The sequence below is a fragment of the Eptesicus fuscus genome, chromosome 13 (assembly GCF_027574615.1).
Source record: "Eptesicus fuscus isolate TK198812 chromosome 13, DD_ASM_mEF_20220401, whole genome shotgun sequence".
NCBI classification, from domain to species: domain Eukaryota; kingdom Metazoa; phylum Chordata; class Mammalia; order Chiroptera; family Vespertilionidae; genus Eptesicus; species Eptesicus fuscus.
The window spans coordinates 47,804,353-47,823,970 of NC_072485.1; the positions used below are offsets into that span (position 1 = coordinate 47,804,353).

The window sequence follows — 19,618 nt, forward strand, 5'->3', positions numbered from 1 at the left end:
TCTCTTCCTTATGACTTTCTTAACATTTTCTTTCCTCTAGCTTACTTTATTATAAGACTACAGTATATAATACATGTACCATACAAAATATGTGTTAATCAATTGTTCATGTTATCAGTAATGTTTCTGGTCAAAAGTAGACTATTTAGTAGTTAAGTTTGGGGGAGTCAAAGGTTATACATGCATTTTCGACTGCTAAGGGGATTGGTAGCCCTAACTATCGTGCTGTTCAAAGGGTGAAATGTAATATGAACTTACAATTTACAGAAGAGGAAACTAAAATGGCCGATAAACATATGAAAAGAAGCTCCAACACCTCTAGTAATTAGAAAAATTCAACCCAATAAATTCATGAGTTACGACTTTAAACCTGTAACAAAAGCTGAAATTGAATATTGATAATTCTAAGTTTCTTTGAGGATGGGTAAGGAAAAGGAACTACATACATATTGCTGTGAAGAATATAATTAAAGTTAAGATGCACATTCCCTATGACTTAGCCATTATAGTAATTCTTATTAATTCCATTAATTACTGAGTCTTTTACATGTACTTAAGAATAAAATGATACACTTGAAATAATAAAAGTGGACACACTGTAAATGTGAAAATGAATAAATAGTGCCAAAATCATGCTATGAAACTATACTTCTCTGAATGAAGATGGCAAATGTTGACTGAAACAAAAAATTAAAACCAGCAATTTATTATTTAAAATTTATAAAACTCAATGATTACTAAAGAAATGTAAATACAACTTGAAAGTGATACGAAATTTTTGGGTAAGTTTGTAGCATTTATATTTGTGAATATAACATTTTAAAACATCACTAAGACTTTTAGGATACCCGTATAGCAGTGAGAATGAGAGAGCTAGCGCCATATATATCAACACGAATAACACTCGTTAAGTATAATATTGAGTGAGAAAAGTAAGGTATAAAAATGATTATACAGAATAACATTTATGTATTGTTTAAAACCATATGAAACACTACCACATATTATTGTTTCGGTATATATAAGCTAGAAACATGCAGTCAACATATGAGGTTATGTCTGGGACTAATCAACACCAAATTCAGGATGTGCTTATCGTTGGGAAGAGTAGGTGTGGGGAAGCATGAGACTTGGTTGGAACGTTTGTAAGGAGAACATTCTGAGAAAAGGGAAGTGTGCAGAAGGTCACCTGCCCTGTTTACTGGAATTCTGATTTAGGGGAGTGCCAAAGGCAGTGCCCCTAATTATTCCTTGACCTTTCCAAACAAGCCTGTGCATGAGCAGACCCCTGGGTGTTTACTGGAATCCTTGTGCTTAATCTTTTGGGTGTCCTTGCTTAAAAGACACTACAAACACAAGTGTCCTCCCAAGATTACTTAAAAACTGCAATAAAAAGCCTAACAAGGCAGGCAATTGGGGCTGCATGATTCCTTTGGCCAGGCTGTCCCTTAGCCCTCTCTTTCACAGCAAATATTGTGTCAGAGTAATCCATTCATCTATCACTCAGGGCCTGCTGGTCAGCCCCAGCAAGTAGGCATAGGCAAAAAGTTTCAACTATATTTATGATGCTATATTTATTAAACTAAATCATGGATACATGGATTTTAAAAAATACTTATTTGGAAATAATTTAAAACTTATATAGAAAAGGTGCAAGAATAAGAATAATGCACAGAGCACCCATCTGGCTTTTACCATGATTCACCTATTATCAAAATGTTGTTCCATTTGCTTTATCACTTGTATTTATGTGCTGGTCTGCTCTTTGACTTACACATGCCCTCCATGCATACATTTTTCTGAGCCATGTAAGTGTATACATCAAAACATTTAGCCCTAAATACTTCTGTGTGTTTTTGTTAAGAACAGAGATAATATCTTACATAACCACACTATGGTTATCACATTTAGCAAAATTAACAGTTTTATAATATATAAATCTAATCTCACATTTGTATAGTCAAGATTAGAATGGAGCTGAAAAACTCCTATTGCTTAGTAATGTTGAAGCCACTGTAACGGCTAGTACAATGCGTTACTCATGTGTTTGTCGTGATGCTGGTGTGAACAAACCTACTGGATTGACAGCCATATAAAAGCATGGCGCACACAATTATGTACACTACATAAATGAAGATGCTGTGAAGATTGTGGAAATGACTGCAAAGGGTTTAGAATAGTGAAAAAGCTCAGTTGATAAAGCAGTGGCAGATTTTGACAGGACTAACTTCAATTTTGAAAGAAATTCTACTGTGGGTAAAATGCTATCAATCAGAATTGCATGCTATAGAGAAATTTTTTTGTGAAAGAAGCAATCAATGTGGCAAACTTCACTTTTGTATTATTTTAAGAAATCACCATACCCACCTCAACCTTCAGCAATCACCACACTGATCAGTCAGCAAGCAGCCATCAACAAGACCCTTCATCAGCAAAAGGATTATGACTAACTGAAGGCTCAGAGGATGGGTAGCATTTTTTGGCAATAAAGTGAAGAATAAAGACATGCATTTTGTAAGCGACTCTATCCTACCTGTATCATTAAAAAAAATTTACAATATCGAGGGGGGAAATAGTACACTAAACTTATTAAGATAGGAGTTATGTCTCATATAGTAGAAATAAGTTAGGAACAATATTCTAGTGCTTAAAGGGTAAGGTTTTCATTATCCAGAAAGGTTATATGGTGTAATACAAAATAATTTACCCATACCTAATTTACTCATACCATAACCCATACCTTAAATATTTTAAGAAATTACATTAATGTTTTTATTCCTAACTAGCAATGCTTGTTGCTGTGTTCATAGCTCCATAGTTATTCATAAATTCAATTTCTTTCATCTACAAGTAGAAATGTTTTCTATGTAACCTTGAATTGTTACTTAGTCTTCACTAGCCAGAATCCATCCAAAGCTGCACAACAATAGCAGAGAAGTCAATACGAAAAACAAACATTCCAGTGATAATTACTACTGATTTCAGTACAATGGTACAAACACATCCTGTTGATTACTCAAATAGTAAAACATTATGAAAAATTACTTCCTGATTTTAACTTTTCTTTAAAGTTCTAAAATTCATAACATAAACATTAACAAATGCATTTGTTTCCCATTTTAAAGAAACAACACCAAGAACTTTTCTCCAGAATCCTCCCTTTTCTGAATAATAGAACATTATGTCTCAGCTTTCAAATGGGAAAACTGAGGAAATAAAGGCCACTGTATCAAGACAGGATATATTTTAGAAGCCTTAAACAATTTATTATTGTTCTTTCTGATCAAGCCATATAATAATGGTCATGGCTTGACACAAGGTACGAAAAGGGAGATTTATCAGTCATTCGATCAATATTTGTTGAGTACCTACTATGTTCCATGCACCAGATGACAGCAATGAAAAAAAACAAGATCCCTACCTTCACAGATTCAAGCTTTATATATTTTATAGAGGCAATTTTAATATTTGTTACAAATTCAGAATATTATTTCCAAGTGTTAGAAATGGAAATCTTCTAAGTAAAAAATAGTTAAGAAATGTAATTGAATTGGGCAATTGTACATGGGTATATTTGGTTTCTAGGTCTAGAATAATCACATCAGATTATTCCAACACTAAATGGCCTAGATTCCTAGTCTGTGCCTGTTCTGATCGGTCAGATTAAAATCTACTTTAACATCTAAATTTAAGAACCAGGAAGCAAAAGAGACCTTAGGAGTAGAATAGCAAACAAAGGGGAAGGACAATATAGAGTGAGTAACTAGAGAATTAAAGCAAGGAGCAGAAATAACACTTTTAATTAAAACTTGCTTCTCCCATTCCCTCCTGTGTTCTACTGTTAAACCTTTATGGAACTGTTGAGATACATAGAAACTGCTAAAGTCTAGGGAGGGATATAAATAAATTTGAGGCAGGTTCCTACGAGCTCACAGTTCAGTGAAGATGGCAGATTGGTAAATAAATAGTTAAAACACAAAGGATAGAGACATGAACAAAGTGACACAGGACACAGAAAGGGGGCGGTTTGTCCTGCCATAATTTATAAGTTGCATATTCTTAAATGTTGCAGTGCCATATTTTATAAGAAGAATAATCTCTAAAGTGCTGAAAGAGCCAAATATAATTTTAGACAAGAGAACTTTGTTACAATGAAGGATAACTCTTAATGGATATGTTGTCTCAGAGCATTTGCATTTACTGTGAAATCTTCTAGAGGCCCGATGCACGAAATTCATGCAAGAGTAGGCCTTCCTTCCCCCGGCTGCTGGCACCAGCTTCCCTCTGGCACCCGGGACCCAGGCTTCCCTTGCAGTCCCGGCTTCGTCTGGAAGGTCATCCGGAAGGACATCCGGTCTAATTAGCATATTATGCTTTTATTATTATAGACTAGAGGCCCGATATACAAAATTCGTGCAAGAGTAGGCCTTGCTTCCCCTGGCTGCTGGCACCAGCTTCCTTCTGGCATCTGGGATCCGGGCTTCCTTCCGGCTGCTGGCAGGCACCCAGGACTTGGGCTTCCCTTTGGCCCCGGCTTCGTCTGGAAGGTCGTCTGGTCTAATTAGCATATTGTGCTTTTATTATTATAGATAATTCGATACAAAGATAGAGATAGCTATTTAATAGCAGCACTTAAGCACCAGGGTAAATGAAAACAGGTTTGAACCAGAATTCTTTGGAATTGTTCTCAAATTATATAATGCAGCAACTACATACTTTATGTGCAACTCTAAAAAGCGTAGCACACTCATCAACAAAGTGCTCAAATGGTCAATCATTGCCTTTGGTATTTTTAAATAGTTGCTTTTAAAAAACTAGCATAAATATTTAATCTTTAATTTTGAAAAAAGCAATTTACTTCCTGATGACATTCTGACTTCCTACAACCCTATGCTCAAGTGTCATCAAACATCAAACAACTATTTTATGAAGGCCTTTCATGGTTCTACACATTGCTTACTTCTTCCTTATGCCTGGAATGCCCTTCTCCCCCTTGCTAGCTAGCTAAACATTAGCTCTTGGTATCTCTATTACTGCACTAATTATAATGCACTATAATTTTTAAAACATATCTGTTTCTCCACTAGGCTAAATGTATATCTGGGATAAGGGCTATGATTAAAAAATATATATAGTTGGTAGTATTACAGATGTCTCCCCTTTCCCTCCTTCTCTATCCTCCTCCTCCCAGCTCCTTCCCACCTAGGTCTTCACCACCCTATTACCCGTGTCCATAAACTATGCATGTAAGTATAGCTTTTGAGCGCTTTGGTTTACCTTTTCTCATCCTCCCAATTCCCACATCAAGGTATGTCAGTCTGCTCCATGCCTCCATGCTTTGGTTCTCATTTTGTTGGTCTATTCATTTTATTCATTAGATTCCACAAGTAAGTGAGATCCTGTGATATTTGTCTTTCTCAGATTAGCTTATATCACTTAGCATATTAGTATCCATGTCCATCTATGCTGTCCCAAAGGGTAAGACATTCCTCTTTTCTACAGATGCATAGTATTCCATTGTGTACATGTCCCACAGCTTTTTAAAAATATATGTTTTTATTGATTTCAGAAAGGAAGGGAGAGGGAGAGAGAGAGAGAGAGAGACATCAATGATGAGAGAGAATCACTGATTAGCTGCCTCCTGCACGCCCCACACTGGGGATCTAGCCCTCAACCTGGGCATTGTCCCGACCAGGAATCAAACTATGACCTCTGGTTCATAGGTTGATGCTTAACCACTGAGCCATGCCGACCAGGCCCCTAAGCTTTTTCATCCATTCATCTATTGATGGTCACTTGGGCTGTTTCCAAATCTTAGCTATTGTAAATAACGCTTCTATGAAAATAAGGGAGTGCATATATTCTTTCTGATGGGTGTTTTGGGGGTTTTAGGACATATTCCTAGAAGTGGGATCACTGGGTCAAGTGAAAGTTACATTTTTAATTTTTTTAGGAAATTCCATACTGTTTTCCATAGTGACTACACCAATCTGCGCTCCCATCAGCAGTGAACTAATATTACCTTCTCTCCACATCCTCACCAGCACTTGTTTGTTGATTTTTTTTGTAACAGCCATTCTGACAGATGTGAAGTGATATCTCATTGTGGTATTAGTTTGCACTTCTCTGATGATTAGTAACCTTGAGCATTTTTTCATACATCTCTTGGTCATTTGTATGTCCTTTGGAGAAATGTCTATTCAGGTCTTCTAGGGCTATGATTTTTTTATATTTCTATTCCTGTTACTAGCACAGGACCTAGTACATGGAAATGGCTTTGTAAACATTTAATGAAAATTAAATACATTCCTGCAGGTGGGCATTACAGGAACTTTACTCTTTGTGACATTTATTGCAACAAATTAAGTTAGAACTATCTTCCCTAGAGATCATTAGGCCTCTACAGTTGAGTACACATTGTAAGCCATTTCTTAAAAAAAGTGCTCCAGAATAGGCTTGTGAGAAGATTTCATTTGTTTCAAATCACCAAGGAAAATAGCTGATATTCAAACTGTTAAAAAATGATTGACCATAGATATTGTAAAACACCATTCCTTTTTCACCTAGAGGGGATTATGCCATTGATAGTAACGGTCTAAATTATGTATACTCAATTTCTCCAACTAGATATTTTACTCCATATAATGAAAAGGAAAATGTCCATTTCATTTTTCCCATTATAATTGAGAATAACACTAAAACAAGTAATAATGTTATATAAATAAACTGGGGAAACTGGAATAAAAATCAATCTGAACTATAAAGCTAATGGAAAAAACAGGAGGGAAAACTCCTTGGCACTGATCTTGGCAATGATGTTTGCATGTGACACCAAAAGTGCAAGCAGCAAAAACAAAAATAAGCAAATAGGTCTACATCAAACTAAAAAGTTTCTGTACAGCAAAAGAAACAATCAGCAAAATAAAAAGCCTACAGAGTAAAACAAAATAATGTAAATCATCTATCTAATAAGAAATGAATATCCAAGTATGTAAGAAACTCATACAATTAATAGCAAATAAAAACAACCCACAAACAATTGGATTAAAAACTGGGCAAAGGCCTTGAATAGACATTTTTCCAAAGAAGACATACAAATGACAATAGGTACACAAAAAGATACTCAACATCACAGTCATCAAATGCAAGTAAAAATCACAACGAGATATTATTTTCTACCTGTTAGAATGTTTATTATAAAAAAGAAAAGAGATAAGTGTTGGCAAGGCTGTGGAGAAAAGAGAACCATTGTTCACTGTTGGTCGGATTATTTCCAGCCATCATGAAAAACGGTATGGAGATTCCTCAAAAATTTAAAAATAGAACTACCATATGATCCAGTCATTTCACATCTGTGCATATATCTAAAGGAAATGAAATCACTACCTCAAAGAGGAATCAACAGCTAAGACATAGAAACAATCTAAGTGGCCATCAGTGAATGAATGTATAAAGAAAATGTGGTATATATAATTCAATGGAATATTATTCGGCCATAAAAATAAATCATGCCTTTTGTGACAACATGGAGAAAACTTGAAAGCATTATGCTAAGTGAAACAAGTCAGACAGACTAAAACAAATATTTCATGTTCTCACTTATATATAGATATGAACTCATACAAATAGAGAGTTGAATGGTTATTGCCTGGTGTTAAAGATTAGGGGAAATGGGAAAATGTTGGTACACATTCCAGGTATAACATGAATAAATTCTGGGAATCTAATGAACAGTATAGTGACTATAATTAACACACACACACACACACACACACAATAATATGTAAGAGTATGGAAGTTTAACTAACCTCACTGTGGTAATCATTTGGCAATATGTAAGTGCATCAAGTCATCGCATTGTAAACCTTAAACTTACATGTATTATATGTCAATAATATCTATCAATTAAAGCTGGAAAAAAGTATAAACATAGATGATACAAGACTAATGTTGTTTGACTAGGAAAACAGAGTGATAATGGCTGAAGGCCCAACATCATTTTAGTCTGTGATTTTTTTAACTTTTATTATTTTTTTTATTGTCTAAAGTTTTACATATGTTTCCTTTTTCCCCAATTGACCCCCACCCAACCATCCCCCCACCACCCTAGTGTCTGTGTCCATTGGTTATGCTAATATGCATGCATACAAGTCCTTTGGTTGCTCTCTAACACCAACCCGCCTTCCCCGTCATTTGTCTCTGGCTCTATTCTTGTTCATCAAATTTTGTTGATCATTATATCCCACATATGAGTGAGATCATGTGATATTTATCTTTGTGATTTTTTAAAAAGTCTATTAAATAATATACTGTAAACACTGGGAATAAGTATTCTAAAACTAGTGTGTTTGCAGTTAAAATCAAAATTTTATAAACAGGTATGACAACAGATGTTATGAGAATTTCACAAAATTATTTGGGGCAAGGAGAGACACCTGAGTTAAACAGCTATGGATTCGATTAAAAAATCGGAGGGGCTATAAAAGCCAGCTCCTATGAATACAATCTTATTAACATAATAAAAACTATAGCTTTCCACACTTATTGCACAAATCTTCAGGTAAACAAAAATAGTTCACATGAGCTGCAACAAGAAACAAACAAAAAAAGATGGCAAGTAAGAAATGAAAGTAATTAACAAGAAATTATGGGGAATAAATGAGATGCATTATGGTGGAAGTCCATGTAATGACTTCAGGCAAACCCAGAGAACTCTCAAAATGTAGAAAATAAATTTATTATCATATCAATCCTTAGAGAGAAGAAGCAAGGAAATGTTATCACACAATGAGACCTTTCACAGGAAAACTAGTCAAGGCTACAAAAGAATCATATAGTCCTATCTGCTTCCTGTCTGTGCTTTGCAAAATCCACCCCCATCACCCACCCCCAACCCAGATAGTGAACTCTGATAATGGTCTAACATTGGCTTTCAACAGCAGTCCAACTGAAATGACTGGTGATAAGAACATGCCTTTAGACACAATTATCAGTACCACATACTCTAGAAACTACAACTCTGCATACAGCACTGTTTCAGAGGCAGTTTTCTCCTTTCCTGTCTTATCTTTTCCTCAGTCTTTCCCTGAAAAATTAACTTTTGAATATGTAAGCAAAAGATAATTAAGCTCAAAATACTTAAGAGTAAAAGAATGAAATTTGATCTTCAAATGACTAATCATCATGTGTTTTGGCACACTTCCTCCATTCACAGAATATCTCCTAATGAATGAAAATTGCCACTCTCTTCATGGCTAGCACATTCATTCATTTATTCAACAAACACTGATGCCTTCTGTACCCAAAGCACTATGCCAGACATATGGTACACAAATAAGTTCTAATTATTCTTTGATTATTCTCTTATCATAAAGGCAGTTCTTGAAGCTCATATTCTAGTAAGGGAAAACGCCATATTAATAAATAGGGGAACAATATAGAGAAGAATTTCTATACAATCCCTGGAAATACCTGGGAATCAATATGTCAATCCTGTACTGCCTATCTCTAGACATTTTGTTAATTTAAAAGAATAAAATTTCCAATTTGTTCAAGCATTGCACTTAAAAAATAAGTTTAAATATATATATAAAGAGTTATATAGTTTTACAAGTTTTGAAAAGTATTTTTATTGCAGATAAAACACAAATATAGAAAACCATAGAAATCAAATGCACAGATTAGTGAATATGTTATAAACACTGCTAGATCAAGAAGAACTTTGCCCTTCTTTTTCCAGCTATATTTGAATTACAAAACAAGCAAACTAACTGTTGGCATTGGCTTACTATCTCACTCTAACCATATCAAAGGATAATTAAACATTATAGAATTCTAATTTTTCTGAAAATTAGGAATTGGTTTTGTTTAATCCTAATGAATCAATGCATGAAAAGGAAATGATTGATAAAGCAAACTTTAAAAAAATCTTTATAAAAGTATTTTTTCCTTAAATATTGGGTGCTGTATTTCATAATTACCATTTTACCTGTGCAGCTTGTCTCCTTCAAAGTTCTTAGATGTTCCTGGAGACTATTATTACTAGATTCTACCTTTAAAGTCTTTATAATGGATCAGCAAAATAGGAAAATACACCTTTGATTCTATTTAATAAAACAGATTCCAACTTCCAACACACTCTGTAGTAATTCAAAGATTACTACTTTTAGGGGGAAAGAAAAGAAAAGAATTTAGAGTTTGAACTATTGAGGGGAGGCAGATGTAAAGGGGAAGAGCCACGCTTTGGGATTGGTATCTCCAGCCATCTTTATTAGGATACTAGAAAACTCTACTTATGTTTAATCTCTTCTAAGGCGTTCTAAATTTGACTGATTGAAATAGCAACAAAAGAATAAGGATGGAGTCACTAATAGAAAAGAAGTGATAAGGTACAGAGCTAAACGAGGAGCAAAATTTGTGCAAGGAACTAAGAATTCTATGGAGAAGCAGGGTATGAAATCCAGGGAAGGAAAGGTTATAACTGGAAAAAAAAGACAAACACAGATGGAGAACAATGACTAAGGCTGAATCAAAGAGAGTGGGGCACTCATGCACAGTCATATATAAAGGGCAATTAAGTGGTAAAATAAATGGGAATCTCTGACATGCTTACTGTTAAATTACATTACTCCTGAAATGAAGCACAGAGCTGTCCAATGTACAGAGAACACTTCTAGTGCCTCCCGCAATTCTCTATCCTAGCCATTGGTGGGATAAGGACGACAAGATTTTTAGTTTCATCGGACAAAATTCTATAAAACTAATTCATCTAAGGAAAAGCAAAATACACTCTCTTTTCATCTTTTAAAGCATAAAGAAAATATGTCTACTTTTGAAAAGTCTAATTGACTCCAGAGCAAAAAGGCCCTGAGTTAAAATGTTTTGTGTGTTTTCTTTTTTAAAAAAGAATATTACCCATGTAATTATATATTTTACATATCAGGTATTTAATGGTTTGCTTTTTATTTTCTTGATTCATGTCAGGTCATGTGAGCTTAAATAAATCTTTTTTTTTTCTTTTTTTTTTGGTAGGCTTCCACAAGAGGAGTTTGAAAATCAGAGAGCATACCCAGCTGCTGGAAGAGGAGAGCCACACTAGTGCCTGTGACAGGAAGACTATCATGCAAAGGGGTCTGGATCAGCTGTCTATCTCCTGCTCCCAAGGAAAACAGCTTCTGCAGAACAGGGAAAACACACAAACACATAAATGATTTCTTTTCAGACATTTTCTTAAGGTAAAAAAAAAATCCCTTTGTTGTTCAGATTTCAAGCCAATGATGAGCATATTAAGATCCAATTAATAGACGCAAAGGGTGATAACATAATCCAAAACATTCAAGTTACTTTGTGCCCAAGTGAATATGGTACAAGAAAATTCAGTAGTTGAAAGCTGAAAATTAAGTAACAATGAAATACAAAATCATTGACAATCATACTTACCTGAAAAATAACAAAATGTTAAAATCAACATTTATATGCCAATTATATCTCAATAAAACTGGGGAAAATAAGATAAATAGTATATGAAACACATATGTAATTTTAAAATTTCTAGCAGCCATAATAAACATTTTTAAATTACAAAATAAAGTCAACAAAAATCCCATTAAAATAAAGACCCTTAAAACAATTACACTGCTTTAAAGCTTAGGTCCAATTGTGACCAAACTCACACTTCAAATTCTACCCTTGGAGCAGAGCTAGAAGAGTAAGGAAGGCAAAAAGGGGGATAAAAACTTAAAATAACAAAAGACACTGGGATACACAGAAGCCAGTTAAAAAGGCAAAAGACAATGAAAAAAACTGGTTATTTCTTTGTAAATAATCTTGGTCAGACTGAGGTTAAACCATGTAATTTACATAAGAATAAGCAAAATAAGTGATCAACTAATCAATTCTTAAGGAGAAGAGTCTTTAAAAAAGACTCTTAAGGAGAAGAGTCTTTAAAAAAAAAGTATGGTGCCTTAGAAACATTAAATCATAGAGCTGAAGTTTTTATTTTTCTATTTCAGATACAGATATGATAATCTTAAGACATACAGAAGATGAAAATCACATTACCACTTTGAGAAAGTTTTATGTTAGTAAAAGAGCTTAATTAAGTTTCTCATGTGAGGCTCAATCTATAGCAAAATTCTGAGGAAAACTTCAGGTATATTATACTTTCCAAAGATCTGTGAATTCGGACCATGGTCAATATTGTTATTATTAAAGATAGCAAACTGAAATAAGAAAAATAAACCCTTTCAAAATTAAATGTAAGCTATTCTATTAAAGATTACACACAACACACAAAATAGCTTTAGGACCACATAAAATTATTGTTATTCAGGGAAATGAATTAATGAATCTATTCAGAAATAATTGTAAGATTACGAAAAACTGTTTTGAGAATTTTCTTAATGTTATCTAATTTTTTCACTCAAAAATTTTCTGATTTAAGTTAATTAAATGAGGTATAACAATATAGAGGAATAAAAGGGTGTAAAGAACACATTTTAAAAGCTCCACTTTAAAAAGCATATTCCCAAGAAAATGTAAACTGGAGTTCAAGTTACACAAAATATGACTTCTAATTATGCTATGTGAAAGGTGACCCCTGTGTTAAAATTAACCTCATGACCTAAGAAAAGAATGGAATCTTGGGTCTCTAGAAAGCAGACCACAGGGACAATGCTTAACTAAACTAAAATCCTCTTTAAAATGAAAACATTTAAAGAATTCTTTTTTCCCCCTTTTCTTCACAAATTAAATTAACTGGGAGAGAGGATAAGAGAAACAGGCCCTCATCACTACATTTTTTATTCAATTTACCTGAGACCCTCCAGCCGCTGGGACAAGGCATGCACACAGGTTTGCAATGAGACTTTCCAAAGAGACATTCAGACTGTCCACATATACAGTGTAGATCAAACCCAGGCAAGCCTGCAAAGGGAGATGCATGTAGTTAGTTCATGAGAAGATTAGGCACTAAAAATAAATTGTTGTGACATCTGCCCCTAGGAAAATTTCTCTTTGAACCTAGCAGAGTACATTGGACAGTGACCATGAAATAAATTTTAAGTAGCAAATGTTATTAAGTTTATTAAGTTTTCCTCCAGATCAGAAGCTCTAAATGAGCTTTTGAGAGTAGTTTATAAAAAGCAGAAATCCATAATTTGTAAAACAGGTGTTTCTGCTGAGATAACCACTGTAGCAAATTTGTGGGTCTTAAAATTTATTGTGTGTGGGGTGTTTTATTTTGGTCTCAACTTACTTTGCAAAACACCAAATTTCAAGATAAACATTTAGAAATTTTATCTTTTGTGATTCTTGTAAATTCAGAACATTTATCCTACATAAAAATTTAACTTACATGAATTATTACAAAAAGAAAAAAATAGGAACAAGATATGATTAACACTTTAAACTCAGAAGAAAGTAGGTTATAAAAGGAAGACAAAATGCAATATTTATGAATCTTTCAGCTTATTAAATTTTGTAACTCCAAAACATTTTTATTTGTTATGAATGTCACTGTCACTGAAATACTGACACCAAATTAATTTTTCTAAAATACATATAACCTCAATAATATAGAAAAGTGTGCCAGAAATTATGATTAATTTCCCAAATCCTTGGGAACTTTTTAGGTATAATTTATATTTCCAAAGAACTATAATTTTGGACCATGGTAACATTACTAAAACTAAAGGTAGCAACTGAAATAAGAAAAAAATAAGCCCTCTTTTTTCAAGTCCTACATATATTTATATCTAAATTAAAATTTGTTCTTATATTTGAAAATTCTGAGTGTCTAGAAAGCAAAATATCTGAAAGTAAAAAATATTCTAAAGCTATGTTGGCAGGGGTAGGATCAGAACTATTTGAAAACACAAATACCCATCTTCTTTATTTCAACCCCGATTGAACAAAAGAAGGTGAATAAAAATACACAAAGTAGTTATATTACTAATGTATTTTAAATATGCTACAGGCAATCAAATTATTTCTTTAAGATACATACATTTTGGAGTCAGAAAAAATGTTTTGGAAAAAAGCACTACATTCTTAAAATTTAAATAGTCACATTAACTTACTCAGGTATTTATTTCAACCAATATGGAAATATGTCTGCTGTTAACAGTAATTTTATTGATAAATTCCCAAATCAATTTATTTTAGATATAAAGATGTTTTAAATATTAAGAACTTGTTACCATGGTTCACTCAAAACAGATTTATATAATAACATATGTCAATAATGACAATGAGGAGTTCTTTACCCTAAAAATTTCTGGATAATATAATCTGGATACCAGCACCAGGCTTTTGGGAGCAAACACTTCTGCAGGCTGAATTAAACCAGTCACTTCCACTTCACCTTCAATCTCTTCCTTTTTTGTTCCCTAGAAAAAGAGGTACCGTAACTGTGGGCCAACACAGAATTCCCTAGGTTTATAACTCACAAAAGAAAGACGTATCACACTTCCATATAATTTACAAAATCCAAATTTAATTGCAAAATGTAATTTATAATACAGTTTACAAAACTGAAACTAAAAATAAAGAGCATACTTTGAAAGTCATCAAAATTATAAATCAGGACACACTTATTTCATTTTTTAAAAGCTCCTGAAGCTCCAAATATATACCACAACTTTATTTGAGCATCTGGTGTCTGTGTGAGGTACCAGTAATAAAAGGTAAATTAGACATATTTAACTTACTTTAAATAGCAATCCCCAAAATAAAAAGCACATTCATTTAAATGGGAAGTCAGCATAATGCTCTCCAGTTCCATTCATGCTATTGCAAATGGTAAGAATTCCTTTTTTTTTTTTTTACCACAGCGTAGTATTCCATTGTGTAGATGTACCACAGTTTTTTAATCCACTCATCTGCTGATGGGCACTTAGGCTGTTTCCAAATCTTAGCTATGGTAAATTGTGCTGCTATGAACATAGCTAAATAAGCCAGTCAGAGAAAGATAAATATCACATGATCTCACTCACTTGTAGAATATAATGAACAACATAAACTGATGGTACAAAAACAGATCCAGAGACAGAGAAGCATCGATCAGACCGTCAAACCTCAGAGGGAAGGTAGGGGAGGGTGGGAGTAAGGAGGAGAGATCAACCAAAGGACTTGTATGCATGCATATAAGCCTAACCAATGGACACAGACACCAGGGGGTGAGGGCATGAGTGGGGAGGTGGGGGGACAATGGGGAGGATAAGGACACATATGTAATACCTTAATCAATAAAGAAAAAAAAATTTTTAAATGGAAAGTTAATTTTCAAGAAAAGAAAAATCTGTTTCAGAAGTCAGGCACTAGTTTTCATTTCTGTTTTCCTGCTTGTCTAAATCTTTCAAACAAAAGTGATATTCATTTAGAAATCCAAGGCTTGCAGAATGCTCCATGCCCTCAGAAGTAAAGCCCAATCAGCTCTAAATTCCTTTTGGCCCTAACCAACAAAGTTGATTTTTTTAAAAGAAAGAATATTTTTATACACAAAACTAAGTTTCAGAATGAGCTTCATTCTACTGAACTGTACACTTAAAAATGGTTAAAATGGCAAAATTTTTGTCATATATATTCTAGCACAATAAAAACATGTAAAATAAAAAAAGTTAGTTTCAATGACTAAATATTGGTTAATGAAATAAACTTTGAACAATATTATTCTCGTTTATTAATTAATAAACATTTCCTGTTTCATAATCCTATCTAAAAAAAAGAGTAATATGCATATTGATCATCACTACAACACAAAAGATGGCTGCCCCCATGTGATCAAAAATGGCTGCCCCCATGTGGACACAAGATGGCTGCCACAAGATGGCCAGCAGGGGAGGGCAGTTGGGAGGAACCAGGCCTGCAAGGGAGGGCAGTTGTGCATGATCAGGCCAGCAGGTGAGGGCAGTTGGGAGGGATCAGGCTTGCAAGGGAGGACAGTTGTGGGTGATCAGACCAGGAAGGGAGAGCAGTTGGGGGGGGCTAATCCTGCAAGGGAGGACAGTAGGGGGCGATCAGGCCTGCAGGGGAGGGCAGTTAGGGGTGACCAGGCCAGCAGAGGAGGGCAGTTAGGGGTGGGGGCCCGGGCCTGCAGGGGAGAGCTGTTGGGGCGACCATGCCTTCAGGGGAGGGCAGTTAGGGGTGATCAGGCCTGCAAGGGAGGGCAGTTAGGGGTGACCAGGCTGGCAGGGGAGCAGTTAGGCATCAATCAGGCTGGCAGGGGAGTGGTTAGGGGGTGATCAGGCTGGCAGGCAGAAGCAGTTAGGGGCAATCAGGAAGGCAGGCAAGTGAGCAGTTGGGAGCCAGCAGTCCTGGGTTGTGAGAGGGATGTCCCACAGCCCGTTTAGGCCCGATCTGCAGAAGGATATACCTCGAGGGGTCCCAGATTGTAGAGGGTGCAGGCTGGGCTGAGGGACACCCCATGTACGAATTTCGTGCACCAGGCCTCTAGTACTATATAATGTACTATAAAAGTTTTAAGTAAAAAATAGGACAAGGTAGTAAAGCATTCAGATTTCTAGATGGTACTATAAGATGTAAGGACATTTTTTTCTAACTGGAATCCTCTTTTCTTTCCAATAATGAAAGGTCAGCTTAAAATGTATCTTCTTCTGAAGCCTTTCCTTGACTGATTTTACTCTTACTCTCAATTCCTGGCACAGTTCAGCAACATATTACATTTGCTTATACTTATTCCTCCTGCCAAACCTCTCCCCAAAATGCCATATCCAACTTGACATCTCCACTTGAATGACTAACAGGTATCTCAAACATGTCCAAATCATAGCTTCAATCTGCTCCCCCCACCCCACCCCACCAAATTCTACTCCTCCTGCAGTATTTCCCTATCTCAGTTAGTGAAAGTCCTATTCTTCCATTTAGCAAATCAAAAATCCTGATTCCCTTTTCTTTCATATCCCATATCCAAACTGCCAGCAAATTCTGATTTCTCACCCTCTTCACTGCTACCACAAGACTGTGAGCCACCATCACTGCTTGCCTGGATTATGGTAACAGCTTCCCTCAGTCTGCTCTATTCCTCTTTAGCTCCACTTTGCTTCCCTGCTGCTCCTTAAACATGCTGGGCATCCTCCCAACTATGGTCCTAAGCATTTGTTCATTGTTCCTTTGCTTGGAATACTCTTTCCACCGATATGCTAATGACTAATTCTGTCATCTCTATTAGGTCTTTATTGACGGGACATCTGTTCTTTAAGCCTTTGCTGGCACCCTGCTTGAAATTGCTAGGCCCTAACACTCCCTTATCCACTTTCCTTGCTTTATTTTCATCCATGGCACTTGTTACCATCCATTATATTATCCATTTCACTTATCTTGTGTTTTGCTCCATGAAGACCAGGATTTCTGTCTAGTTTCTTCCCTGGTAATTTCCCACTTCCTAAAACAAGAGCTGAGCACATAGTTGATACTTATTTACTCGCTGCATATATCCAAAGGGGAACTATCCATTTAGTTTTTATATGTGTGATAGGGTCCATATGCTTTTGAAAGATTTAAATTTGTTACAAAGCAAAAGCTAAAATTAGGTTGCTTGCTTTCTGGAATCCTTAGAAATAATAAAAATGTGATGAATATAAATTTACCAAAGATTTCCACACCTAATGAATCATATTCTTCATGGATTACTAATAAATTTGAAATGACAAAAGAATGACTGAAATTCTTAAAAGAGATAAAGCTATCCACATTTTTATGAGATTGTGATAAATGCCCTAGAGTAACATTAGAAGTCAGCTTGAGTAAGTAGATAACCAATTCAGTAACCTACTTTAACCAAAACACAAAATAGAATGCATCGGTCATTTCTTAAAGCTTAATTTAGTTCTTTAAATAGAATAGTTATTAACAAGAAAGAAGATCCAATATAATTTAAATCAGTATTTATATCCTTTTATTACAGATGTTGACCTTTACTTTGTAAGTGGGCCATAAATCATAAGATGTTGTTATTCTAAATTCCAATATCTCTCATACAAGAATACATCTTAAGTTTGGAGAAAATTCATATTTCTTTTTTCAAAGCAAAATGTACTATAATGATAAAAGAAATTAAACTTCTAAACAGCTGATCAAAATAAGGTTTGTTTTAGATGATAACATGGTGTTTTTTATCAGATTTTTCTATTAACTTATCATGTGAGGCAGGGGTGGGGTACCTTTTTTCTGCCAACGGCCATTTGGATATTATAACATCATTTTCGAGCCATACAAAATTATCAAATTAAAAATTAGCCTGCTATATTTGGTCAAACATTTAATTAACTCACCCCTAATGCCTTGGTAGGGCCAGACCAAATGATTTCACTGGCCTTATGTAGCCTGTGGTCGGATGTTCCCCACTCTTGATGTAAGGGATATTGCCTCTTCTCTATATCCATTAGAGTATCTTTTGTGTAATAATTATGTAATTATATTGGCTTTACTTGGTTTGTGTTTTACAATGAGAGATTTTCACATATTGAAAATATCTGTAAACTTAATAAGCAATAAATTAAAAATAGGTTTTGAATGTAATAGGTGCTATAATAATGCCCTGCAATTTAATATTCTATTGTATAAAAATTTTCACATATTTTATCTCATTGAACTATATTTGCAAGTGTTCTAGGCTAAGATTATTCCTTGGCTTAAATAGGTCTCCTTAAAGATACAAGCTTACTTTAAACACTGTTTACTGAATTGTCTCACAATGACTGCAAGATCACCTTACTCTAATATGTATCACAAGCACAAGCTACAACTTGCCCATTTATAGACCTTTCTCTACCTATTATTATGGACTATATCTTCTAGTAGGATTCCCAACTTCTATGCAGTTTACATTCTTATAGTTCATAGTTTCTCTACTTCAATAATATGGGATAAATTAGTACCCACCATATAAATTTGCCCCCAAAGTGCTATTACCCTTTAAATATATCCCGTGACAAAAATGCTAATAATTTCTAGATTATTGGTTTTATGGAATGTATCCATACAGTAGATGGGCACAATCTTTAGAAAGTTTATCCTATCACTCAGGCTAAGCACTTCAACCTCATCTTTGTTGCACTTCTAATACTTGATTCCTGTCCCTTCTACCAGAAAAGATTTGTTTCATTCAATATCCTCTGTGTACTAAGTTCATTTTCAATAACACCATTTCACACTAAAACCTTCCTACAGACTTTTTAAAAACACAGTTTAAAAAGGACAAAAGGAATTATGTAAATAACAAACTTTCAGGTCTATATTTCTTTTTTGAAATGTAAGTAATTTGTTACAGTGTACCATTACCTAGAATTGCCTCTGTAAAGCAATTTAAGGACTTAAAATTTTTTCAAAATTGAAAATAAAGGAGTCTAAGTAGTTGCAAAATCCTGTAAAGTCTACAATTCCCTCTGACAAGCATCTTTATTTCTTGCCAAATAATCTGTTAATCTCTTACATGTCCACATAATAAAACCTAGTTGACCCTGCATTGGTCTGGAAAATGATGACTATGTGAGAAATACACATTTTAGGATAAAAAGGCTTTATACAAATTAGGTCACTAGTCTTCAATCAGAATCTAGTCTACCTCTAGCAAAAAACAAACAAACAAAAATACGCTAGT

At 34.5% G+C, this 19,618-nt stretch overlaps 1 protein-coding gene across 1 annotated transcript in view; it reads right to left on the reverse strand.

Moving 5' to 3' along the window:
- SBF2 (SET binding factor 2) overlaps positions 1 to 19,618 on the reverse strand; it is a 366,350-nt gene that overhangs the window by 166,498 nt on the left and 180,234 nt on the right. Inside the window, exons 4-6 of the mRNA XM_054725562.1 lie at positions 14,265 to 14,387; positions 12,814 to 12,924; positions 11,069 to 11,174 (exon numbers count right to left, since the gene is read on the reverse strand). Of these exons, the coding sequence (XP_054581537.1) occupies positions 11,069 to 11,174; positions 12,814 to 12,924; positions 14,265 to 14,387 (340 nt within the window). The remainder of the gene's footprint in view (positions 1 to 11,068; positions 11,175 to 12,813; positions 12,925 to 14,264; positions 14,388 to 19,618) is intronic.